Source organism: Topomyia yanbarensis, chromosome 1 (genome assembly GCF_030247195.1).
Source record: "Topomyia yanbarensis strain Yona2022 chromosome 1, ASM3024719v1, whole genome shotgun sequence".
Classification (NCBI taxonomy): Eukaryota; Metazoa; Arthropoda; class Insecta; order Diptera; family Culicidae; genus Topomyia; species Topomyia yanbarensis.
The window spans coordinates 43009705-43036385 of record NC_080670.1 but is presented as its reverse complement, the minus strand read 5'-3'; the positions used below and the strand labels follow the sequence as shown (position 1 = coordinate 43036385).

Genomic DNA, 26681 nt, shown 5'->3' with positions numbered 1-26681 from the left:
TTACTCTGCATAGTCAAAGGGAGAGGCCCGCACACGAAAGCGATGATGCCGGTCGTGGCGTAAATGAACCGGATTCAGGGTCGTCTTTTGTGATTAAAAATATTAAAAAGTGTAAAATAAGGAAAGAGAAGCTGTACCGCTCGCGTCTGATGGCAGAACTGGGGCTAGTAATATTTTGTCATGTTACTGCTTTGCTTACAGGCTGCCGTATAGCGCTGGACGTCCTGTACTAGCAAACGGCAGCAGCGTCGTATGAGAAAGGAGAATGTAGGCAGAAACCCCGAGCAAAGTCGAACATCAAAATTACAACAAGTCGAAATCATATTTTGATAATAGCATCAAATTGAAATCTTATTTTGCTATCAGTTTTAGATTTTTTAAATATCACGTCAAATTTTGATCTCGTTTTGCTATCCTAGTTTTTATGTTTATATTTCTTTGGTGAAACATCAACAATTTTCTATGTTTATATTTCTTTGGTGAAACATCAAAGTGAATACATTCTTTGTTATTAAAACAAAATTCAACATCTCAATGACCTTTCAATTTACTCTCACTGATAGCAGAATTAGTTTTCTGTTTGATGTCATAGGATAATTTTGCTGCTCTCCATTTTGATCTTTTAACCGTTAAAACGACCAAAACGACAACAACCTGAGTAATCATTTGTCGAACATCACAACATCAAGTTTAGTTTTCAATTTGTTGTCAGACTCTGCTCGGGAAGTTTACAGCCGTAGAAAAGGTAGGCATTTTGCATCCTAGGTTGTCCGTCGGAGTGGCAGCTAAATGAATCGTGAAAATGGGCATCGGTATCGGATGAAATACCGCCGCCAGGGAACTCTCAGCACTAGCAAGCGGATATATAGGAAAGAGTGGCGCTAAGAACAATAAGAAACACGGTGGAGGTGTTTGTAAAGAGATGTAATGTATGGTCGACAGCTCTGGATCGGTTCGTGTCTCAACAGATGGCGATATTTGCAGCAGACCGGATCAGATCAGATATATCGCGAAGGTTGGATAGCAATTATGGATAAAAGCATGAGGGATAAACAAAGAGAGCAAGAGCATAATCCGTACTAAAGTAGTACCTGACGAGATACAAGAGGTTTAGGTTTATTCGGAAGGCTTAACTACTACAAACCAATCCGAATACATCACGAGCCAGCGGGCAGCGGTGTCTGTTGATGGCTCCTTCTCGATAACAAACATTTACCCAATTTGTTGAGCTGAGTCGATTGGTTCACATGACTTGTCCTCCAGGCCTCGGAATAAATATTCTAAGTTTAAGAGTTTCTGTACTTTTCATTTAAAATAAACTTAAAAAATCAAAACCTTCCCCTTGAGAATTTTCTGCGCACGGGCCTGTTCGCATACTCACTTCGAAAAACTGACACTGATCTATGAACCTCAACTGCATTTTGCTCCATCATTGAGCTATTTATCCTGAGTTTCCTTTCCAGTTTTCATTCTTCCGCTTGATAATTTTCCAATACTTTTCGATTAGGCGGAATTGCGAGCAACTGGGTGAATTAAAACACCCTGTATTGTCGCGGCATCATTGTAGCACCTTCGGTTGTAGTGGTGGTAGCTTGTCAAATCAAACGAGTACCAGGCGTTCGCGCAAGTTGTATGAACTGTTTGGATTCAGTGTCTAACTGGCGCCAATTTGGTGTTAGTTTGGATATATTGTCTAGCTGGTAGTAAGTTGTGTGAGTTACTGACGAGTGGAACTCGAAACATTCAAATTCAACTTTCCTATGTTTGGCCTTGTGCCCTTATGCACAAATTGGTTTAAACATTTTTCCTTTTGTGAAAAATGTTGCATACTCGCAGGCATTTGGCTCTCATTCCAATAGACAGTTCGTTTCCCACTACTCGCCAGCGACCCAGAACTTCTATGCATGGCAAACCGAGACATCACTCGGTACCAGCCAGTTGCTTTAGGTATTCACACATGTCGAGTAAACGGTTTGAATTTAGTTTATAGCTGGCGCCAATTTGGTGTTATTTTGAATCGTCTAACTGGTAGCAAGATGGTGTCAGTTACTGACGGGTGGAGCACGAAATATTTACTTCCTACTTTTTTCTCGAAAAGAAATGGTTTTTTATGTCTTTTCTAAGTAACCTTTACAAATAAATGTTCCCGGTGACATCGCGGAGAGGGTGAGTACACGAATCAGGGCGGGCGGCACACTTTTGTTCCGAGTGTGTAGTATGGTAAGCTTACGATGAGGGGTTTATTACTAGAGATTTGTCGTATTTTCGCAATACACACTTGCCTTACATCGAGGATTTCAAACACGTGTAATGTGTGCCCGAGACACATGTGTGGCAGATTTAAAATTGTTTCGAGTGGGTAATTACCCATTCGATTGTTTTCGAGTGGGTAGTACTACCTACACTGGGTGAGCGTAGCGTAAATTGGTAAATCGATTGCCTTGTACGCAGCGCACCTGGGTTCGAGTCCCGACCCCACACATAGGGTTATAAATTTTTCATAAGAGATTTTTCTAACCCGATGAGGTGAATGACCTTAAGGTTAAAACCTCTATAATCGAAATAAAAAAATACTACCTACACTACCCTTATTATCCGCCGGCCCTGTTAAGAATTTACTAAGCTTGACCTCGGAGAAAGAGCAGGGTGTCGAAAATTACGGTTTTTCCGTTCACGTGATATGTGAACGGCCCCAAATTGCTCATACCTTTTTCCAAGCAAAGATTTCGACCGAACCTGACTAACAGTGACTGTGTGACTCCAGCATAACTTAGTCCTTTGTCATTTTCATTCGGGTGGAACATCGTTGCCGGCTAACTTCCACTTCGCGCGCTCATCCTGCAGGACAATCCTACCGCCGGTCTACTCATTATTTAGCTATATCACACGGCCAGCGAAAATCAGCTGGATCAGAACCTGCAAGGATACGACACTATTCGAGAACGTGCCTCTTATCGGAATGCAAGGCAGTGGATGAATTTTTCGGCGGACTAGACGGCAGGAAAAATATTGGCTTTAGTGTCTTGTATGATTTATGGCGAGCCCTTTACACATTGCTCGGATAGAGCGGAAATAATTTCTTGCAGGATAGCGTAAATATCAGTTCGGTTCATGTACGCCACCTGGGTTCTATCTGAGCTTTGAATACATTCACGGTGCAAAACAGAACGGGTATGGACGGGGTAGCGAAAGTACATCACAAAACTAAAGGATTCGTTTTAATTCCTTTGCTTTAAGTATTTAGATCTCTAACAAATACATATTATCACAGCGACAAACTTCTTGTTGTGAGAAAAAATACTCTGAATTTTTTTTTATACTTCAAAATACATAATACTGAAATATATCCGAGTTCCCCATTTTTCTAACTAATACATTTATTGTGTAAGTATATTCCCGGATAACTATCGATATCTGCATATTAAAACCAATCAAAACTACTGGTCGGACTGGTGAATAATTCCATACCGTTAAAAATATAGTCATTTTTCTGCCAGTAATAAAAAGAAAAAAATCTTGAAAACCGACTAGTCTTGGTTTAATTTCCGGTGGGCAAGGTATAAATAAATACGTATTGGGAATATGTATCCAAGTCTCGAAAATCTCAAATAGCCATAAACGGAACGGAAATTAGACTGTACGTACAGTTGCAACTGGCCGTGTTCATAATGCGATTGAGAAAATCGTTGTTGTTCCGCATTCTGTTCAATCAGCATGGATAAAAGCAATGCGAGCAAATTGAGTGTGTAGAAGTGCCGTTTTCTTCCCTCCGGCTAGGACAAATTCAATATTACCTACCAGCTGCAAAGCAATGCTTCGGTGCTTCACAATGATGGTGATGGAGAAAGAAATCCACTCTGGAAAATTGGAAAATTAAATTCAATTTAGATCGAAACTATCAGTAGTGTTACCAGGCTGCGACAGAGAGCGGCGTTGTCGTCATGGGTTGCGTTGATGCACCGAGCAGTTTCCACGCCTGATGCAATATCCTAGCCTTCTTAATTCCCGATCAGCGTACGAAACGAACTATGTGGGTACGTTCGGATTGTCCCGCCCGCAGCGATTATTTCTATGTCCTCTGCTGATGGGCGCTAAACTCGACTCGGAGCTTACCAATCATTGCATTGCAGGGAAGTAGAAAATATCAACCGTTGGAAATGCTCGGATGTTCGTAGTTGTGGACAATATTGTGTAGAATGCCGTGGATGCAAAGCAATCAAGCTAAAAAGAACGACAAAAGTGAACATTTGAACAGATATAGAAAATGTATAAGTGCATTTAATGTACTCAATCTTTTACAATGAGGTTACGTTGGTGGAACTTTTTTTCTTCGCTTGTATCAGATAGACTCTCCCTTATTTACGTTTTTTGAAAGTATGCAATTAATTATGCAGATATTTAGCCCAGTGCCGAAGAAAGTGAGGTGCTATAACATTTATTTTCTAAACTAATTTAGATAGAGATTAAGTATCCCCAGTAAACACTTGTCGTGATTAGTACATCCCGTGCATAATGTTTGTTGCTCCCGTGGCCGTGTGGTATCCGGCGGGCTGAAATCTCGAAGTATTTCAGCGGAGAATTAACCCACTGGTTTCTGTTCCCATGTCGTAAGAGGGGACTAACAACAGATGTGGCTGTGGTCCTCTAGGAAATTGATAACAGTCCTTTATCTTTCTCCTGACTAAACCAACCTAGAGGCCTTGGGAAATCCGGCGGGTTGAAGTATCTCAGCCAAGAATTGATTCACTGGGTTCCAGATCCCATGTCGAAATTTTATCCGACTTCAAACTCGTGATATGTCTAGCCAAACATATCAAATGGTCCTAAGTTAAAATGACAGTTTCTGTTTGTTTACTTTCTCTTTCACTAACAACTCGTCCGTTTATACGTTTGTTCATTAACTCTTATCATAATATGCTAGTCGAAATCAGCGTTCAATATATCCTGAAACAATATTGAAAAGTTTTATGCTGACACCGTAATAATCGAAAGAGAAAGTAAACAAAGAGAGGCTCTCATTTGCACTTAGGACCATTTGACATGTTTGTCGAGATTTGTACTGTCACAGTCAATGTGACTGTTGATAACATAAACAGGAAATACGTCTATAGTTCGGCATATTCGCCGCATAATGAATACCCACCACATAATTTGAGACAGCTCAGATATCAATTTGAGAGGCTCCGAATTGATGGACTGTTCAAGCAGCACAAATTTGCATATACTTAATTTAGCAAATCACCCAACATTTGCTCGATCTGGCAGAGAGAAAGTGTTAGATGTAACTCTCTGATCTGACTGTACTACACATGAGTTGGCAAGCTGGCTCGTACCCAACGAGCTCGAACCGTCATTATCTGATCATAAGTACATCGTCTTTGATCATTTGAACGGATAGATGTAGCAACCTCATGCGGTTTTACTGTATGATAATTCAATTTTAACTAAGTGGTAGAAAAAATTGGATTTAATTGTATGGACTTGGCTAGATTATAAATTTCCACTCGTTTTGATGAAACCGTTGATGCGTGTAGATCCATTTTGGATTTTCGGGGAATCGAAAATTGAGTCACTTTCCACCTCTTAAAAATCAAAAATTGATCAAAATTAAAGAAAAAAAGATGGGTGGGTAATGTCAGAGATATAACCGGAGTGAAGTAGATTGCACTTTAGGCTGTAATACAAATGCTAAAATTTTGACTATCATCTGATAGGTTATATTAACCCTCCGAAAGTCGCGTAAATGGCTGACTGAACAAGCAGCCGCTTACGCTATGGCGATTTCGCTAGATTTTCAGAGCAGCGTGCACTCAGTGCACTAGCGCGACTTCCGGAACGTTAAAACCAGCTATTTCCTAAAACCATCGAAACCTAAAACCAAAAATATTCGAACATGTTTATACTCATAAGGTAACCCTGAAAAGAGCATTTAATGAGAGTGAAACAATTCATTTGGCAACAGCAGAGAATCGTATATACTTGTACCGTTATTACGCTATTTACATTAGAAATACCGAAATAACCTATTTTAATAAAAACTTTCAGAAATTAGTAAAAATTGCAGCATTCGTATTAACTGCTTAAAATGCATGCTACTTCATTTCGGTAATATGGTTAACATTACTTACCCATCTTTCTAATCTAAAACAGAAAAATTGTTTTGAAAACCTAATAATTGCATAACCTACGGCGATTTAAAGCTACATTTTTGTGAAATCCCGACAAAAAACAAAATTACGTGTTTGTCCAACGAACTTTCTGTCCCGTTGTTGTAGTGAATTGTGCCCCTTGATGGGGTGAAGTTTACACCCGCAAAAGTGCGTTTTACCCTGCCCATTTTTGATATTGTATTCATAATGATTTTGAAACATTGCATATTTTACATATTTTTGAACATTTTGCAAAGCGTTATTATTGCGATTACAGGGGAAATGTTAGGAGGCGCGTTTTACCCCATGTTTTCATAAATAATAATATGCTCAAATCTTAACCAAGCAGGTATATTAGAGTGGAATTTTCACAATATTGTAGCCGCGATATTCGCAAACAAAATAAGTAAAATGCGTCATTTAGCCGTACATAAAATCGGCCGGGCTTAATGTGGATACAATTAATCTGTTTAACGAATCGTTATTTAACTGTGTTTATAGCATTATTAATCATTGATGATACGTAAAACTTTATCTCAGTTTGCTCCAAGTTTCCCCTGGTAGTTGAAAAATGCTCTATTAACTCGTAAATAAACTTTCCGAAGTAACTCGTATCAAATCATCAACAGAAAATCATAATATCAGCATCCAATAAGCCAACACCATCTCCTTTACACAACGAAATTAGGGTTTATCAAATCGTCAACCGGACCCGCACTACCGCGTGCCAGAGGAAACACACAGATAAATTCACCACGGTGCACCCTGAAACGCGCGCGCTGTGGTGAATTTATCTGTACACGCACCTGACGCCACATATAATTTAAAGAGCAAGAGAGCACGGTTCTCTCCACCAAACCACCCCATCGCCAATCCATTTATTCAGTTCCAAAAGAAAGAGCTTTCTGCTTTTTCTGTGGTGTGTCATCAATGTATCTTCCGTGTAGGGTAAAAGGTAGAGTCTGTGGTATTATAGAGTCCCGTACAGAGAAATGCGCAACACTGCCCAAAATGATGCCCTCTTCTTTGTTCCTGGCACCCACAGTTTTTGCTGTAACTTTGAGTGACTTCACCCGAGTTAAACTGTAGAGTGAATTGAAAATCTATTGTTTCGTGGCTTATTGCACTTTATTCATAATACTATTTCATGTAATTTATTTTACATTGTTACAAAAAAGTATAATAAACTGAATACAGAATACAAAAAAGTATAATAGTACTGAATAAACTTGTTTCGGCGATTGAAATATTTCGCCATGATATTATTTCTCTCAACACTAATACTTTTTTTGCATGTTCTTCGAAAGAAGAATGTTTGTTTATTTTGCACGATAGGTAGCCATCTGACTGTTCGATAGGTAGATTTAGCTTCACTCTGTGCGTGCCTTTATATAACATAAACAACGCCTTTGGTAAAAGGGTATAATACGCCCCACCGGGGCAAAATGCCCATCTTTAATTCATAGGACGTCTGAATTATCTAAAAAGTAAAAATGACTGATAACAGTATCGTTTCATGAAATCAACGTACTAAGCCAGTTTGTCGCAAAACAACAATATACACAAAAGTTTCAAAAGAGCTATTTTTAAGTGAGCTCCCACTTTTTACAATAGTATTACAACCAATTAGAAACAGTCGGATTTGATAGAACTATTTCAAGTAGCTTACTAGAATATTATAGTTACTATCTTAGTTTTTAGCTTGGCTTACAACTATGTGTGCGTGTAGAATTATTCATGCATTCTCAACAGCTCATCACCGGCTAAAACGCCCCTCCCATTGTTGTGGGGCATACTCACCGATTGCTGTGGGGCATACCATCCTCTTGTTGTAGGGCATATTAAACTGTAACCGGTGGTATTTTGCCCTGGATGAAAGAAAATTAGAATTATTAGGCATCTTTGAAAAATGTTTAATAATACTTGTATCAGGATGTTTTTAATAAAACACGAAACGGGTACTGATTTCTAACTAATATAACAACAAATTAGGGACCATTCATAAATTACGTAACGCTTTTAGGGGGGGAGGGGGTACGACAAGTTGTGACAAGTTGTGACATAGGGGGGAGGGGGTGTTAACTAGATCGTTACGTAACATGTATTCATCGAAGAAAAAAAAATTTTTCTTGGAATTTGTTACGTAACAGGGGAGGGGGGATGTGAAAATTTGTGACAATTTGTTATATAGGGGGAGGGGAGTCAATTTTGGGCCATTTTTGCGTTACGTAATTTATGAATGGTCCCTTAGGGTAGTTGGTGCGGAGAGCATAGTGTCGAATGGTGAAATATAGCTATTTTTGCTTAAGGAGGGGCGTACCCACAAATTGATATGCTCATAACTATGGCTTCCTTTAACCGAAATCCGGATTCCCGGGGATCGAATTAAGTAACCCGATTCATTTCTACCAAGTCTCAAAGTGGATGAGTTCCTGAATCCAAAACACCCAAAAATATCAAAATCGGTTGGAAATTACCTTAGTTATTGGCGTTTCAGTTTTGTGGGTACCCCCACGTCGGCCTGTTACGCAGTGAAAAAATTCAGGAGCCCCTCCTTACTATATCAACGATATTATTAAACCAAAAGCTTGACTTAGTGAAATTCTAAGATGTCACAAAGTTTCAACTTCCAGCTATCGAAAAAACATGGGAATTTCATTATTTGAAACCTAAAAAGGTACCCGGGTACCGCGTCGGACACATAACGGTTAATAACGGTTTATTCCAGCATCCGGGTGTCTAGTTACTTACGAAATGAATTCGAAACACAAAAAATACTTAATATAAGTTAGGTTTTATCTAGGGGCAGATCACTCTAGGAATTTATAACAAATTTGCATCAAATTAGAAAAAAAAAAATGCATTTAATTTCCATTTTTGCATAAACTTTGCACTTCCTCGCACAAAAGTTTGTTTAACAATCGTCCTACGCTGATCCACTTTGTTCGACGTTGTGTTGAATATAGGGTTAGTTTTTTGTAGGGTTTTGACGTCTTACACGCAACGCAAAATACATTGCACGCAACGCAAAATACATTTTGAATTTCTATTTTGATGGAAAGAAATTTATTTAATTTCGCTGATTTTTCAAAATGCACCACAAGTGATCTGCCCCTAGGGTTTTGTGCACTTAATTTGCTCAAATTGGTTTAATCCAATTTAAATTATCAATATTATGAACATCAAAAAAATCATATTGAAAAAACGTGAGGATTATTTTGCGCTACAGGCCCCAGAATTTTTTTTCAAGGAACTTGGAAATGTTTTATGTTAATTTGTTCTAGATTTAGGAAAGAAATGAAACAACGTAAATTTCAGTAACAAAATAAAATAACTGTTTTTCAATGAACCTCTACAAGAAATCTAACTGATAATGAAGACTTAACAGAACTGAAAGCTTTTAAGCTGTTAGCAACCCCCTCCTAATGGAAAAGGCTGCGCACACCTATGAATAGGGGCATTCGATTCGGGTTTTCGTTGCGCTTAAACAGAAAGATTTCATTATAGTCAGGCAATTTCATTACATTCATTTACATATTACATTACAATTTTATACAATTTCCATCGATTGTAAGCCGTGTAATTAATATTAAATAGTGCGGTACCCTCCCTAATAGGGCAAAAATAGGCTCTTTTCAGGTCTAAACACAACGAATAAGAACTTTAAATCCCCTCGAATTGGTTGAGTCATCCATCATCATACACCGTTTCAGAAAACTGGCAACGGCTAGTAATTCGCAAACTAAACGATCTCATTCATATTTATATACATATACATATACAATCCAACAACTGAGGGTTATTCTCTCTCGCGCACTTATCAATGCAGTGCGCCACTGTTGTGTTTCTCTGGCTTATGTTGCTCTCTGTTATCTTTCATTTACGGCAATCATCAATTTCCAAGTAAAATCAGCTGTCTTCGTAAATTCTCTCTCAGTCTGTAGTTCGTATCCTGTCGAATCGTTCAGAGATTGTTCAACTGCATTAGAGTTCAGTGGTTTAGCACAAAGAAAAAATCAGTGATTACTTACAAGTAAGTCCTGCGCGAAAAACAGCTTATCTTTTGTACAACTTTATTTTGCGTTTGCGTTCAGGTATCGTTTGATTTTTTTTACGGATCAGTTGAAACTGATCCGATCAAAGTTCCATGGTAACCTTTTGCGTCGTTGTTTGTACTTACATAGTTTCAAATAGTCAAGCAGTGATCTACTCATTTAATCTTTAAGTTTAGTTATTCACAATTAACACCCGCAAGATTTGTGGTGAAATATAATAATGCCTTGAACATGAAGGTCATAATGTAAGCGCGTGATGTACACTTTGTCCCAATATAGAGTAATGTACCCATTGTGGCCCTATTCCGCATAGTGTTATACTTTGTCAATAATTTGTGTATTAAATTGCTGGCAAATATATTTCTTATTCCTTAAGTTACAGTTGGGTTACTTCCAGACCGATCTACTTGTACCGTTGAATTCAGCCATTGCTAACACATCATTTATTTCAGCTAGTGAGCACTTCAATACCAATTGGAAAGATAACATACCACAGATTTGATCAGCCACATGAAAGCACTGTAGCGCACTTGGCCAAGATGTTGCGTTTTTGTGGAGTTATCCTTGTATTGATGTTAGTTCTGCTCGTGATCACCGGAATAGAATCCAGGAGTCCACAGGATGGTTTCGTGGCATTCGTACCGGTCATGGAGAGTAATGCCTTAGAAGGAAACGATGTCACCAACGATGAACCTCCGCCACACACGGAGTACGCCAAGATGGCACGTTATCTTGTACATAAAGCAGGTGAGTTTGATGCGAAATCTTTGCTATAAATATTTGCTTATCTCTGATAGCCTGGGACGAGCTTGAAGGCTGGTATTATTATCTGGAGATGAGGGATTTACGTGCAGAATAATTTAATATTGATAATGTAGACCATGTCGTATGGATCTTGGATTGCGGAAAAAGCGAACAGCATACTAAAAACAAATTTGCTGCACGGTCTCAATCCGATGAATACTTTTGAAGTAATGAGTCATGAAGCAGTAATAGTCAGTGAAGTAGTTTGTTTCTTCATTACGAAGCTAAAAAGGCGAGTCACTTTTGCAGAATGTATCTGACACTAAAGCAATACTTAAAACGGATTGGAACCCTCGCGTAATAATCGAACATTTTTTGGGGTTTCAATATCTCGATTTAGTAAATTAGCATCAACCACGGATATATAATCTGTAGATCAACATTTCATTTTTGACTCATCAGTATGATACAGCCTACTTCACCATCAGACAAAGACAGTATATCCAATATGGTACACTACTTGTTTTATCATGCAAATGACTGGCCACAGATAATGTTACAAAAGCATAAAGCACGATTTACACCAATTCGATCCGATTCAGTGACGGTTCTGTACCGTGCACGGATAGGTATAAATTAAGCTTAAAGGTTCTGATCCTGATGAGATCTTTAGTGGAATAATCACACATATAGATTTCGTATACAATCATACGCATTAAAGCTGTGTGCGTTTTGTAAACGCCAAATAACTCAGAAGATCACAAAAGTGAGTTGGGTTGCAACCCCAACCGCTGTCATTTCATACATTTTGACTCAGTTTAACTTCAAGTAAAAACGGCACCAATAAACATGTTTACCATATACCTACACAGACACGAAAAATATTCAAATTTATTACTAAATAATCATTGCTACTCCTTTTTTTCTCAGAATGGGTATCGATGGGTTCCATCTCCACGGTCGATGCCATCAAAGGCTACCCCATGGTGAACATTATAGCCGCAGCGGACAGTGCACATGGCGAGAAATCGACCGGCACACTGTTTTTCTATCTAACCATGCTCGACTACACGGCACAGGATCTGAGCAAGGACAACCGGCTTACGGTTCTGTTGTCGATGGATCAGGACCTGGACTGCAGCAAGCGAGGCGTGGACCCGATGGAGCCCACCTGTGCCCGAATCATGATCTCGGGACGAGCCGTCAAACTTGCGGAAGGAACTGAAGAATTTGATTTCGGAACCAATGCCATGTTCAGCAGACACCCGGCGGCAAAACATTGGCTGGAAAGTGGGTTATTCGGTGGTTTAAGCATTTTAGATTAAACCTATACTCATGAGTTCTTTATTACAGCACACAACTTTTTCCTGTGTAAATTGGATATAGTCCAGATCGCAGTACTAGATTACTACGGAGGGCCACATTACGTTACGGTCGAGGAATATATGAACGCAGATCCGGAATCACATAGTAATTCCCTAGAGTTGTCGAAACCAATCGACAGTAGATTCGCACCGGAGATCATCGCACACACGGACGATGAAAGAACTATTACGGTAAAAATCAAGAAGGATTCACCAGTCCGGCACATCAACCTAGAAGTATGATTTTTGAAAGAAATTGTGTGATTATAGTGCGTCTTTTTTATTTGACGTTAACCTGTTGGTTAATTTTGATATCGTGTTAAAAAAAATATTCAATGTATTTAAATATGTGAAACACTTGTGCCAAAAATAATGAGGATATTGCAGCGGTTACATCAATTTTCAACGAACTGACTAGATTTAATAAATCAACGCTTGCATTTGAATTTCGTAATGGTAGATTTTATTCACCTTCCAAACACTTGTCATTAGATCGGGACAGTGGACGTCGCAATATGTAGCGCACCTTTCTGCACCAACAACGAAATAACAACTACCTAACTAATAGGCAATCCACAAACCGTGAATGCTGGATCACATCGGTGATTTTGTTGGACGTTGCACCCACCCGTGTAACGAGAGAATCAGCTAATCAGAAACATCAAAGATTGCCTAATTTACCTGAATAATGACTAGAACAGTCTGTTCAACTTATTGTCTCGGATCAACAAAGGCAAGTACCCCTAGTGTCTCTAAACTAACATCCAGCACCGCCGGTAAAAAAGCAAATGTCGATGAAGGTAGATTTACAACAGCAACCCGCAAAAGCAAAAAAAAATAAGAACGTCCGATCGTGACCAGCAAGAAAGCAGTACCAGTGGCGCCACGAACGAGAACGATAATGCGAGAGAAAGCAGACGGATTTTTTATTGTCCCAGAGTAGCGGTGAACATCACAGCCACCACCAAGAAATGACTACAAGACCGCTAATGCGTTGCGCCATGTCAAACTAAAAAAGAATCAACTTCTCACACTACCCAACCGAGTGAAATTTTTTAATGCTGCTCCTATATTGAAAGCTGTCACTTTTCTACTTTAGAAATTCACATATCAACGAAATTTTTTTTGTGTCTAAAAACATGATACCCTTGGTACAGGAAACTTTTCATTTGCTTGTATATTCAATACAACTACAGCCAAATCAAACGAGAGCCAAGTTTCATCAAACTTCATGCAATCGCAAAATCGATCCGTCATAACGCGGAATAAGGCTGATTTTACTGCAGTAGACGTTTTTAAGCTCCAAGTTGTTTTTCTGCAATAAAAGTGATTCTATTTCTGACCGCAGCTGAAGATACCTTGCTAAATAATAAACTATTACGCAAATTGAATTTCAAAACTACAGTTTATTACATAGGCAAACATTGTTTGTATCAACTGTAATCTATCGTGAACCTGATTTGCATAAAGGCTAGCCTGTTATTTTTGTTATTTTTACTGTTCTTATAACTTCAAGTCTATGTAGACATTGACATCTAAGTAGGGTTGCCACCCTTCCGGATTAGACCCGAAGACTTCGGTTTTAAGGGCGATCTCCGGGCCTCCGGCTTGAGATAAAAGCCTTCTATGGGTCTGGTGAGACGATGGATTTAAAACTTTTATAGTACTGAAATTATTAGTTTCAAACTATTTTTTCTGGTGTTACACTGTCTGCTATTCTCGCTGCTATTGCAGCGGGCTTTAAGGTTCAAAGAACTTTCGATGAGTGTCTACACGAATTGAACGCTTGATAGTATGCGTTGGAAAAAAATACGTTCAACTTTGTCACCGGTTTATCTATATAAAGCATTTATTAAACTCTAAAAGAAGAAAATCAGTCGATTTATTAGATTATCAGGATTCAAATCATGTAAAAAGCTGGGGGAAAACAATTGACCGGATGGAATGGTGCTTTTGAAAAAATGGTGGTGATTTTTCGTCACACCACCACACTGTCCCGGGGCACGCGGCACAACTGCGTAGTGAAAAAATCACAGCCACTTTTTCAAAAGCACCATCCCGCCCGGTCAATTGTTTTAGCACCAACTATTTTGCATGATTTGAATCCGTGACTAAATCGACTGATTTTCTTCTGTTAGAGTTTAATGAATGCTTTATTGGATAAATCGGCGGCAAAGCTGTACACAATTTTTCCTACGCATACTACCAAGCGTTTAATTCTAACACATGTTCAAAGAAAGTAACTTGAGCCTTAACTGTTGACCAGTAAGGAGAGTCATACTTCTTTGTTGGAATCTCCCTTGCGATGAAGAACCCGCAAAGAATTCCGGAAGGCTCTGCAGTGTGTTTCACTCTTCTCTTCCTCTATGGCGAAAAGCAATTTCTTAAGACCCTGATTGTTGTGGTAAATGCTCAATATTAATATTTTTTCGGCTTTTCGACGATATACAACCCTCTCAAATAAAAAAAAGTGTGGTATTATGATTTCAGAGAAGAATTGAGGCCATGATCAGTTACGCCAATTTCGATGTCAGCGGCGAGGCGATTTACAATATCTATCAGAACATTAATAATTTTCAATTGCACATAATGTAAATGTTTTTTTTTATTATCAAACATTGCTCTAAATACAGTCGTGATTCGCTGGTTGGTCACTTTTTAACTGGTTCGCTTTTTAGTTGGACCATTGTCCAACTTAAAAGCATCTGAATGTCAAAATCTCGTGTGAAATTCACTTTGACAATCAAACTAACTATAATTAGAGATGTGAGCAGATGAATTTTCGGTCCAATTGGCGGATCAAATTCGTTCGTTGGACAGATGATGTGGCCCAATCAGCAATTCACGACTATACCAAATTGATGCGTACTATCTTCATTTTCCCCAAATAAAATGTTAAAATTGCTCTAAAATCGCTTTGATTCATGTTTCTGTCTGGTCTCTGCCAATACTCATGTTTTTATGCTTATACTCTATGTCAGGAAAAATCTCCGGGTGAAAGCCTCACTATAGAAGCGTTCCAAAAATGTTGATGTTAAATACCATATAGTACGCGAAAAGGTTTGGAACAAAGAAGCAGACCTTCTTTATCGGTCATCACAGGAACAAACTGCAGATATCTTAACTAAACCACTACCGTAAGAACCATTTAAGAAGTTTCGCAGTGCAATGGGATTGGAAAGAGGAGGAGTGTAGGTATACATGCGCTTACCAATTGTCTGTGGACGAGTTCGCTACACCGGTCAACTGTTTGTCTGTGAAGACTAGACGTGACTCACTTAATTTTATTCATTGTCTCTACTACATAAAAGCACATGTAATAATTTAATCTAAAAATTCGCGATGTTTAAATAAAACTTCTTCATGCTAAACCTGCGTTTTGTTATCGGACGGATTAAAAACCAGCACATTTCACCATCCTTGCAGTAACAATTCCTATGGTGCGAGTTGTCAGAATCTGAGACGAGACATGCAATTAGCAAAAAATGTATCAGTTTTTTGCTGAACAGTAAAATTGATAATTACAATGAAAGTTTATTGTAAATCTACTGTGAGAACTCTACGTCGAACAATTTCGAAACAGTATTAACTAGAATATTTATTGTTTTTTAATTGTTTGTAGCGTAAATGCTGTCCAGCTTTTTACGTGCCATAATGGCGGCCTAATTGTTCAGTTTGTAATACGTTTAATGGCCCTTTTTGGCAATAATTGTTTACGTCAACCGCCCAGTGAGATTAAGTCATCCTATGTTAGTCCAAAGCGTTGGATGTTTCTTCAATGAACGCCCGACATTTTCAACTGGGCGTTGCTGTCAAGCTGGCGTGAACGATTATTGTCAAAAAGGGCAATTAAACGTATTACGAACTGAACAATTTAGACCGCCATTATGGTACGTAAAAAGCTGGATAGACTTTTCTACGGCTCATGTACGTACATGTCACATGACACAAAACACTACATCACTATCTGGTGGAAAATAATAAACAAAGACGGCAAAAGCAAATGGGATTGTTTTCAACCAGGAAGCTACAGAAGTGTTCGTGAGACCGGGCGACAAGAACTCAATTGTGAAATTCTATTCGTGGATGCTAGGGAGAGATCACTTGCGATGCATTTTAAATAATCAACGAAATAAAATGCATTTCATTCCATCAAAATAGAAATTCATAATGTATTTTGCGTTGCGTGTAAAACGTAAAAACCCTACAAAAACCAGCCCTACATTCAACAAAACGCCGAACAATTTTTCTAATTTGTTGCAAATTTGTTATACATTCCTAGAGTGATCTGCCTCTAGCGTAGGTAGATGTCAGTTCCAGCCCCAGCTCAGCTTCTCGCCGCCATTCTTTAAGCACCTTTAAGCTAAGTATGCACCTCTTGCGAAATGAAATTTCCTATACAAAACCTATGCATAAAAAACGTCGCGAAATGTTCGCGAAAAAAAATTTCGTTTCCATTTCGTAAGCGGTACGCAGCTCTCGCGAAAACGATAACGAAAAATGAAGTTAGCTGAGACACGGATCGACAAACGATAAGTTTCATAATAGTTCCGCGAGACAGCGCTGCTTTCTATGCGCTGTCACCAGGTAACTGGCATCCCTATCTCTACATACAGAGTTTGACAATAGGCAACATCGCTTTTCCACCGATCGATGGGAGTCAGTTTGACAACGTCAAAATCGCTTAAAATGTCATCAACAAACAATAGTAGCAGTAAACAAAAGAAAACAATGAACACTTTAACTGATTTGATGTAAACTAAAGTACTCCTCGTTCATATTCAAAATTAATTTCGTTCATTTTGTTACAAGCAAAGTTCTTATGTTGGCTACGAAAATATGACGTCACGTCACCCTCTTGGCTGTCACCAAGGCAAACTTTTTCCTTGCGAAATAATGGTCAGCGGTATTATTTCGCACGGAGGCTCGCGAAATTTTGACAGGTTGCAATGAAAAAATATAAGAAAACACAAGATTGGCAATTTTTTTCATCGCAACCTGTCAAAATTTCGTGGTTTAGAAATTCAATATTTCGAATTTGAATGGTAAGTTTAAAAATATTACTGGAAGTGATTGTTTCTAGTTTTAAACAATTAAATTTAAATAATTAATATTATTTGCAGCACACCCAAACAAAGCAAATCAGCTCAACTAATCTTGTCTCAACATCCTGGATCTGGCAATCAGCCAACCAACATTAAATCGATACAACCGCAGCAGTACCAACTACTCCAAATCCAGCAACAGCCCCTCAAAAAAGGACCACATAGCAATTACTGCTCAAACGAACAACAGGAGTTTACGAATGATGGACACATCGGAAAACATTTCATCGGCACATTCTGCCTTAAAACATGTCTGCCACTATTTTTGAAAATATCACTGCCTACACAGTGCTCGTGATTCCATTCCAGCAGCAGCAAGCAATCACTATTCGAGTGCTTATCGCCAACATTTCACAGCAAGCTCAGCAGCAGAACCACCTTCAACCACAACATCAGAAAATTAAGATTTCTTCCAGACCATGACCATCATCCTAAAGGTCGGTAGCAATAACGTTCAACCGACGGTACAACCTGGTCAGCAACCGCAATTAGTGCAATAGATCCAACCCAAATGTAGATTTACCAACTGCAAAAAAGATAGCAACAGCACATTCAAACACAGTAGCAGCAGCATACTATACTGTACCATGCGGTGTGCAGGACTTTTTTATTCAGTTGGTGCGGCAAGGTGAGACATTTTTATTACCTTTTTTATTTCGAAAGGATCAGTACCGTGTTTAGTACATTGTAATGTAATACCCTATTCTTCTTTAAAAAGCTCGAGTTCACTCATTTACGGATATTTTTTTATTATGATTTTTTTCAGATCGAACACCAACAACATAATATCATGGTAATCACCCAGCAAGAGAACGCAGTGATAATGGGCCAACAGAAAACACAACATCAAGATGCAGGGAAGTGAGCAGGCAAAAGAAGGCATCGTTTTTTCCGCAAGGTCGCTCTGGTCAAAATTTCAGCGAATTGCAAGGAATAAACCACCCGAGGGACAGTACCCGTGCTGATTCAGGACGATTTCCCATACTTTGTACCTTGCTATTGAATTTTAATACCCGATCGAAACGATGGCAAGCGCTGCCGATAACTGGGTCAAAAAGACGACGGATCAAGAAATTTCTGCACTCGGTAAGTGTTTTTTTGTTATAACCTATTTTTGAAGCGATCATTGGGATGGGATTTGAATTTTTCTTTTCAATACAAATAGGTTAGCGAACTGAGAACATATCATCAAGGATAAGGATTCAGAGCCGGCGGCTGGCAGTCCAGAGAAAGAGAATGCGGAAAAACCTAGTCCACCGGCAGTAGAACCAAAGCTGCACCTGATGTTTGGAGTTCGGTAGCTACAGAAATTCTGACTCTAGCAGCTCCTGAAGAAAAACAAGCTGCAAGAGAAAATGGAGAAACACCTTCCTCCGCGGAAGATGCAGAGGCATTCAAGTAAGTCGAAATCTGCAGAAAATTTTGATTAGGACATAAGGAACATTGACAGCCTCTCTTTGTTTACTTTCTCTTTCGATTATGACGTCACTATAACACTTTGCACTAATTTTCCAGTACATAGCCGATGGTTTTTACTAAAATATTAGGCAAAGAGTTGAGTACTAAATATTGAAACGACCGAGTAACAAACAGAAGAGAAAGACCCCAAAGAGAATCTCATTGTTGCTTACGTCCTATTCTAAATTTTCTCCCGAAATATTTAGTATCAGCTTTAAAATTATCCGTGACTAATCTTTTAGCCCGGCGGATGCAAGTTTGCTAATGAAAGATGTTCACTAAGGTGTAGTAGAATTAAAGCTGGATCTGAAGGTGCAGCGAATCGCCGGTTGGTTGGTTAAAACTTTCGAAGTTTTGCACGTGAAGCCGGGATTACTTCAGGGAGTTTATGCGATGGGTTTCAACGCCCTTCCAAGATTCAGGAGATGGCTCTGTTGGCCGGTCCGCCACGGAATATAATCGCCCAGAGTCAGTCGGGAACAGGAAAAACCGCTGCCTTTGTGCTGGCAATGCACAGTTGAGTCCATCAGTTAAAAAACTATCTGCAGGTGATTTGCCTTTCCCCCACGTATGAGCTGGCAATTCAGAAGGGGGAAGTAGCTGCCAAAATGGCAAAGTTTTGTCCGGAAATCAAACTTCCTTACGCCGTTCGCGGTGAGGAGACCGTCAAAGGGGCGAAGCTGACTAATCATATCATCATCGGAACACCCGGCAAGCTAATTGACTGGGGTATAAAGTTCAGGACGTACGACCTAGTTTTTCCTTTTTGTACTGGACGAGGCGGGTGTTATGGTCGGTGTTCTTCTTGGCCACGTACGAGCGCGAGGTAATGGAGTTTGCCGAGTACATCGTACCCAATCCGATCGTCATTCGGCAGGCGCGGGAGCAAGAATCACTCGATAACATCAAACAGTACTACGTCAAGTTCCGCAACCAGGACGAGAAATTGTGTGATTACCGTCGGACAAGCGATCATTTTCTGTCATATGATGTATAGGACAGTTGTAAACGTCCAAGTAAACTTATTTTCAGAACTGTTAATCGATCGAAACAGGTACGAAAAACGGCCGGTTGGTTGACCTGCAGGATGTCCCAGGATGGTCACTCGGTAGCGGTACTGTCCGGTAATCTAACGGTGGAGCAACGGTTGGAACGAACGTTTTGTCCAGGGGTAAGTTCCACCACTTGATTCTGGCTACAGCACCAGGTTACGGAGAGATTCTTTCGTCTTAGGTATCGACGTCGAACAGGTGACCATTGTCGTCAACTTCGACCTGCCGATGGATTAGCAGGGACGAGCCGATTGCGAAACGTATCTACATCGAATTAGACGCACCGGTAGATTCGGTAAGTGTGACTCATTCTTGTGATCCTATAGATTGTATTTCTTCCCACTTCTTTAACAGAACGGAATCACCATCAACCTAGTGGGCAGTGATCGAAACATGATGATTTGCAGATCAATCAAAAAACACTTCCGGAAAAAGATTCAGTTGCTAGACGCGGAGAACTCGGACGAAATTGAAAAGATCGCACCGTAAAGTGTTTTCGACCAGCTACTGGTCATACTTGTTTTGATTCTGAATTTATAATTTTATATTTTTTTAATTTACAAATGTAACCAACAGGGTATCGCAAGCTAATAAATTTACAATTACAATTACAATCTCTACCCAGTTCTATCCAAACATTTGAAAAGGGCCTAACCACAAAATGTAACAAATTGAAATTTCATGTTTTCCATTAACAAATATCTACCCGAGCACGTACATAACGCAACATTTGATTATGAAGAATTTTGATAGCGATTTTACAACAATTTATAAAAGGGCCTAATTGATTTTTATGACCGAACTGATTATGAAAAGACCTAACTGATTGAAAAGTGCCTAACTAGCAATACACTCGTTTTAAATGGATTATAACGTATTATTGGATTATGACTGATTGTAAAAGGCTTATAACATCTTTTCCATAATTTACATACAGGGTCAATTTGACCATCAAATTAGAATTCAGTTAATTCGTCTAACTTTCGGTGTAATATCAGACTTGAACAGCATTTTTTGTGTGAGGTATTCTGCCGCTAGAAGCAAAACTGTCCCATGTTCTATGGGAATCCCTATACACATGGGACAATTATGCTTCTGGCGGTAGTAATACAAGTAGTAGCAATATGCGCAATTCCTTAGTGTTTCATGCAATAATAATTACCACGAATTACTTATGGCAATAAATTTCAATTACGATTCTCACAATTGTTATACCAAAAATAGGTTTGTATCCGTACTGATTATTGGTAGCATTCCCTGAGACTTCCGGAACCTTTAGTAGTAGCCATTGTTATCATAATCGATTTTTAACGTAGTTTAAAGCCTAGGGTTTGGTTCGACCTGAAACCGGTTGAGTCGGAGTCGGTTGTTATATTTGCGTTATATTTCCGGATTCCGAAACGTGTTTCGAAAGGTAGTTTCCCCGAGACTTGTGAAAGCGGTAAAGGCGGCCAAGGCAATCAGATTTGCTTCTTAATGGTCAAACGCCGATTTAGACTTACGATTCGGACAATTACAATAGATTTGGTTTGAGCGAATTTCGATCATTTCCCTGGGTCTTCTAGAACCGGTAGAAGCAGCCAATTTAGATAGAAATTGGCCAGCCAATGATTTAAATTTCCGATTGCAGGAATTGTGCTGTCTAAATTGGTCAGACTGAACTTCCCCGAGACATCCGGAACCGTCACAAATAAGCATTATGATTAATCATTCTCGAAATATGATTCACGCTGAGTACGTCACTTCCCTGAGAGCTTCATGAATGGCAAATAGGTTTACAATTGTTACCGATTTCATACACATCCGTGATGAATTAATAAAATACATCATTTAAAACATTTAAATGACAACAGAAATATAAAAAAGAAATAAACAAACAACAGCTGATGTCGTTTTCCAGTTATCAAAAGCGACATCTAACAGCAAACACACAGACTAGTTTTCGCGAGCAAATGTCAAAATTCCGCACGGAAGAAGGAAAAATATTTCGCGACCTCATTTCGCAAGAGGTGCATACTAAGCTTTAGCAAGAAATAAAGAACCCTTTGATTCAGGGATACCAGGTATCTTTTTCAAATGTTCATTTGTCTTCAACAGCCAGGATTCTGAATCGGTTATTGATTTTGAGCCAGAATCCTGCCAGAAATCAGTCAGACATCCGAATAAATTTGCCTTCAAAATGAAAAACGCCTCTTCACAATATTTCAAATGTCTTCAAAATGAAGACAAATCTTCAAATCTGGCATCTCTGCTTTAGTTACACCCTGTAGCAAAAGTCAACTGTGGCAATTATTTTTTTCGTCCAGTACTTGCTCGTCGTTCAACTTGTCGTTCATGTTTTTAGTTTAATTTTACCCGTTTTTGTATTAGCATTAGTCCTTTCTTTGGCGTAGTTTAACATAAAAAGTCGGCATCGCTGAGATTAAATAATTTAATAAAACTTGAAACTTCACAATTGTAATTGTTTCCACGGAGTGTTAAATGCGATTGATTTACACCAAGAAAGGCACTGTAACCTTGGAACCTTTTCCATCGTAGGGTATTAATCGCGCGTTTCCCTATAAAATAACATCTAAACATTCAGTGTCCAAAAACAATCTGAACATCGTTACTCCTTTAAGATGGTAATATTGAACAATGAAAATGACGGTTACGACATCGAGGATTTGGAGCACTTCATGATTTGCTTCAATTGCACAAGATGTTCACCGTTCCTCATATACGCCGGCTCTAATGAAAGGGTCGAGAAGTACCGCCCTTTAAACTCGGTAAGTAAATCACTGCAAAGTGAAAACGGCCAAAATTGTAAGCTTTCTGTTTCAGGGGGTTCATCTGTATTGTCCAGATTGCTCGCCGGATCCAGATCACTTTGCAAAAGTATATCCGGGTGAGAAAAGGTTATTCGCAGAGAGCAGTATACTAAATGATAAACAATTGTTGGCAACGCTTGCCCAATTCAAATACTACAATCCACACTATGAACAGTTGGCTTCGCCCGATCGGATTATTATTACCGAAAACACTAAACTACTTCAGCCTTATTCCAAGATTTCAAAAAAACCTTTACCCAGAGCTAAGAAGCTAGAGAGACTGATGAGTCTGTTCCCGGAATTAAATCGCATGCCTAATATTAGGTTTGCTAGTCAATGGGACGTTTGCGCTGCCGTGAAGAAAAAATATGCGGAAATCTCCGATAACTACATGGCACTATCTGAACAACAATCCTGTGAGCTATACGATATTTTTGACACAATGGCGGGTGAGCGGACTCCTCAAGTTCAGCGACAAGAACGACTTAGTCAACGTGATCGTCCTTCAATGCAGTCTATATCAGCAGAAGAACCAATGTACTCAACTGAACAGTCAGAGACTCAATCTATTCAATTGATTATCTCAACAGATTCCTCATTTGCAACAGACATGATTCGCTTACAAGACGGTAGGTCCTAAATACATAAAAAAGGTGCGCTGTCGACATATACATTTTCATAATTTTTCAGGATCAACCGAAGGGAGCGCTGCTGAAGGACAGATATCAGTCGCATCCCTAGTAGTTTCTTCACAAGACAGGGAAGATACAAGTTTGGCGGTGGATTGTGGAAGCGAACTTTCCGAACAGACTGATTTTGCAATAGAGTCCGGAATTTCGCAGAACATTTCTAGTCAGCTGCCTTCTCAGCAAGATTTTTCCAATAGAACTGAGACTTCTTCACAAAGCGTTGTCTTCCCCGAAGTGAATGTTAGTTCACAAAGTTTGCCCCGTACCCAAACCGTATTCACTATTGACGAAAACGTAGAAACAGATGACGGAACAATAAATCACAGCGACGAGGCCGACGTTCCTAATCCGCCTAGAAAACGTTTGTATAGCCAACAGTCATCACAAAGCGTTTCATTGCAAAGCCAAACAGCTGGCCCGAGTTCTAGCGGTATGCCGCCTAAAAGAATTCGGTTTTCCTTGCGTGAGTTGATTATTGATGTTTCGAAATTGCCTACTTCCAGATAACAGTAGTTGTTTATTTTCAGCTGTAAATCCCGATCCCTTGGAATACCGGCCAAATTACCCGTCAGCTCGTATACCTCGGCTGGGAGGTGGCTGAGTGGATGTCTGTAATCATTTTTCTAATAATATTTATTGAACTTATGGTTTAGTTAATGCTGAAGAATATATTGTTCCGACTGAGTTGAATTTTCAATCTTTAAACGGTATTTTCATTCAAATCGAGAAATCAAATGTTTTTATCATTTCCTATAAAATTATAATAGACCGAACAGTTAATACCACCCACCATCAAAAGTGAGTATAAAACGAAAAAGCTAATTTCAACTAGACTTCAATTTTTGTATCAAGCCAACTACACCAAAACGATCACTGATAAAAATGTAAACGTTATGTCTATTAATTTTACATTGATTTTTGCAATTTGCGGTGGCATATAGACACTATTTGCTGGCACATAAACCTAATGTGTTTATTTGTTATTATTGTTATTTATCGGGCTGTATCAACAACCTATTTCTGCAATCTATGTGCATTAACTGTACACCTATCGTTTCACTTTAAAGTGTGTGCAGTGCTTTATGATCACACCTATGACCGCGCACCCGGCTTCCCATGAGCGTTTTGGCGGCTCAGAGCCTGTCCTTCCACTCAGGGATACATACAGGCATACATGCGAACTTACATTCATACAACTACAGGTAATCTTCGATACAACGTACCCTCGATATAGCGTCACTCGATATAACGTACATTTTTCCTCGATATAACGTACAAAATTTTTAATTTATTTTTCAGGTCCAAATTTCTTTTCAATTACGCATGTATTCCATATTTTAAGAATTCAATATGTTACACACAATCTTAAAACGTACTATTTGGGCTTCCAATGAGCATGTTAGCAATTGGCTATTTCATTGAAGGCCCCGAGAGCGATTTTTTTCAATTTCATTTGCGGATGATTGTTATTTATTAAAATCAAACATGTATCTCCATAAATAATACAAGATCAGTAATTTCTAACTGAAAACAAAAATAATTATATTGGTTTGACCATTGTTGGTTGCACAGATAAAAATATTTTGTAATTTTAAGTTTATTTTCATGCACATATTTGGAGCATGAAAATAAATGTAAAATTAAGTTCCACCACAAATACACACGACTTGTCGTGTTTTCTTCAACGAATTTTATTATAATTTTACACATAGATTGAAAATTACAGTTTCTTTAAACGGAAAACCAATGCACTTCAATGTATTTACTCGAATATTGTTGTAAAATGAATGACATGTAATATTACACGAATGAAAGTGTAAAATTGTATGCTGTTTGATGCTCCAATTGATTTTAACGTAATTTTCAATCAAATTTTGGATTCAATCGTTGTATGTTTACATTCGCATTGATTTACATGTTGTTTAAATTTCATTATTTTTTTGGTGTGTGGTTTCAGGACTGCGGAGTCTGATTCTCTGGGCCGAATGACAATGTTTAAATTTAGCATGTCTAGTGCTATCATATTTGATGACAATCAGATACACAGATAAAAATATTTTGTAATTTTCAATTTATTTTCATGCACATATTTAGAGCATGAATATAAATGTAAAATTAAGTTCCACAACAAATACACACAACTTGTCGTGCTTTCTTCAAGGAATTTTGTTATATTTTACACGTTGATTGAAAATTACAGTTTGATTAAACGGGATACCTATGCATTTTAAAGTGTTTTTAATCCAATATTGCTGTAAAATAAATGACATGTAATATTACACGAACGAAAGTATAAAATCATATGCTTATTGATGTTCCCATTGAGTGCATTGAATTCAACTTAATTTTCAATCAAATTTTCGATTAAAGGTTTGTATGTTTACATTCATATCGATTTACATGTCATTTAAATTTCATTATTTTTTGGTGTGTACAATCGCTTCCTGAAACTCCTGAATTCAGTACTTCGGATTACAGATTCTCGACATTTGGGTCATCAAATTACATACCCATGTGATCTGCGAATCGTATTGCAATTAATGCGGACACATTCAACTCCGATTTCGGATATTCCTGAATTCAGTTCCCTGGACTCATGATTCTTTTGTCTGTTTTACATTGATGTTGCCATCATGTGACACATGAAATGACGTCCCATTGACGATCTACGAGGAATCCAGTGATATTTATCAAAATTTCTTGTTGCTTAGACTCTTGAATCCGGTTACTAGAATCGAAGATTGTTTTCGAATCCTGTTATGTGTCACATCAAATAAATAAGAGTGAGAGATCATATTTGTAATTACACGGACAACTGTGCGTTTACGACCGGTATGGGGTATTTAGGAAACCGGTTAGCGGATTGAAATATATTTTCAGAAATTCTTGAATCGTGGATACAAGTGGATCTTCTTAGTCTATTCTAATGATGAAAGTTCATAGATTGCTTTTATTTGATGAGGCACAAATGGCGGGAATATTAAAAAAAACATTTTACAAGCCCACACAGAATAATAATGGCTAATGACTTAATAATTAGAAAAGGAGTCAAAATAAGAATATTTTCAATAAATTTGATTCATACAAACTAAAAAAATCTGAATATTAATCAATTGCGGCATCCTTTTATAGAACCAAAAAAAAAATCAATTGCGGCATCATTTTTATAGAACCACTATAATTTTCTTATGAGAAAAGTTGTTTCACACTGCTAGGTAGGTTAGATTTTCAAAATTATTTACGATTTATCAAAAT

The 26681-nt window shown here is 38.4% G+C and overlaps 2 protein-coding genes, 1 long non-coding RNA gene and 1 pseudogene across 4 annotated transcripts; all 4 read left to right on the top strand.

Moving 5' to 3' along the window:
• The first annotated feature begins 10088 nt into the window (after positions 1 to 10088).
• LOC131677468 (protein CREG1-like) lies at positions 10089 to 12758 on the top strand. 2 transcript variants are annotated; one of them, XM_058957301.1, is made up of 4 exons: positions 10089 to 10182; positions 10661 to 10951; positions 11879 to 12238; positions 12302 to 12758. In XM_058957301.1, coding segments are annotated over exons 1-4 (906 nt in total). In that variant the 5' UTR covers positions 10089 to 10181; the 3' UTR covers positions 12556 to 12758. The 2 variants fall into 2 exon arrangements, with proteins under 2 accessions (XP_058813284.1, XP_058813285.1); XM_058957302.1 differs by having other exon boundaries at positions 10095 to 10182; positions 10657 to 10951.
• A 4559-nt stretch (positions 12759 to 17317) lies between these two features.
• On the top strand, positions 17318 to 19100 carry LOC131677467 (uncharacterized). Its single transcript, XR_009303357.1, has 4 exons — positions 17318 to 17357; positions 17436 to 18045; positions 18184 to 18503; positions 18583 to 19100. It is a non-coding gene; the product is annotated as an uncharacterized LOC131677467 (long non-coding RNA).
• Positions 19101 to 19125: 25 nt separating this feature from the next.
• On the top strand, positions 19126 to 20547 carry LOC131695098 (DEAD-box helicase Dbp80-like; annotated as a pseudogene).
• A 1670-nt stretch (positions 20548 to 22217) lies between these two features.
• On the top strand, positions 22218 to 24131 carry LOC131677466 (uncharacterized). Its single transcript, XM_058957300.1, has 4 exons — positions 22218 to 22695; positions 22751 to 23366; positions 23428 to 23889; positions 23954 to 24131. The coding sequence occupies exons 1-4, from the start codon at positions 22549 to 22551 to the stop codon at positions 24025 to 24027; spliced, it is 1299 nt and encodes a 432-aa protein (XP_058813283.1). The 5' UTR covers positions 22218 to 22548; the 3' UTR covers positions 24028 to 24131.
• The last annotated feature ends 2550 nt before the right edge of the window (positions 24132 to 26681 follow it).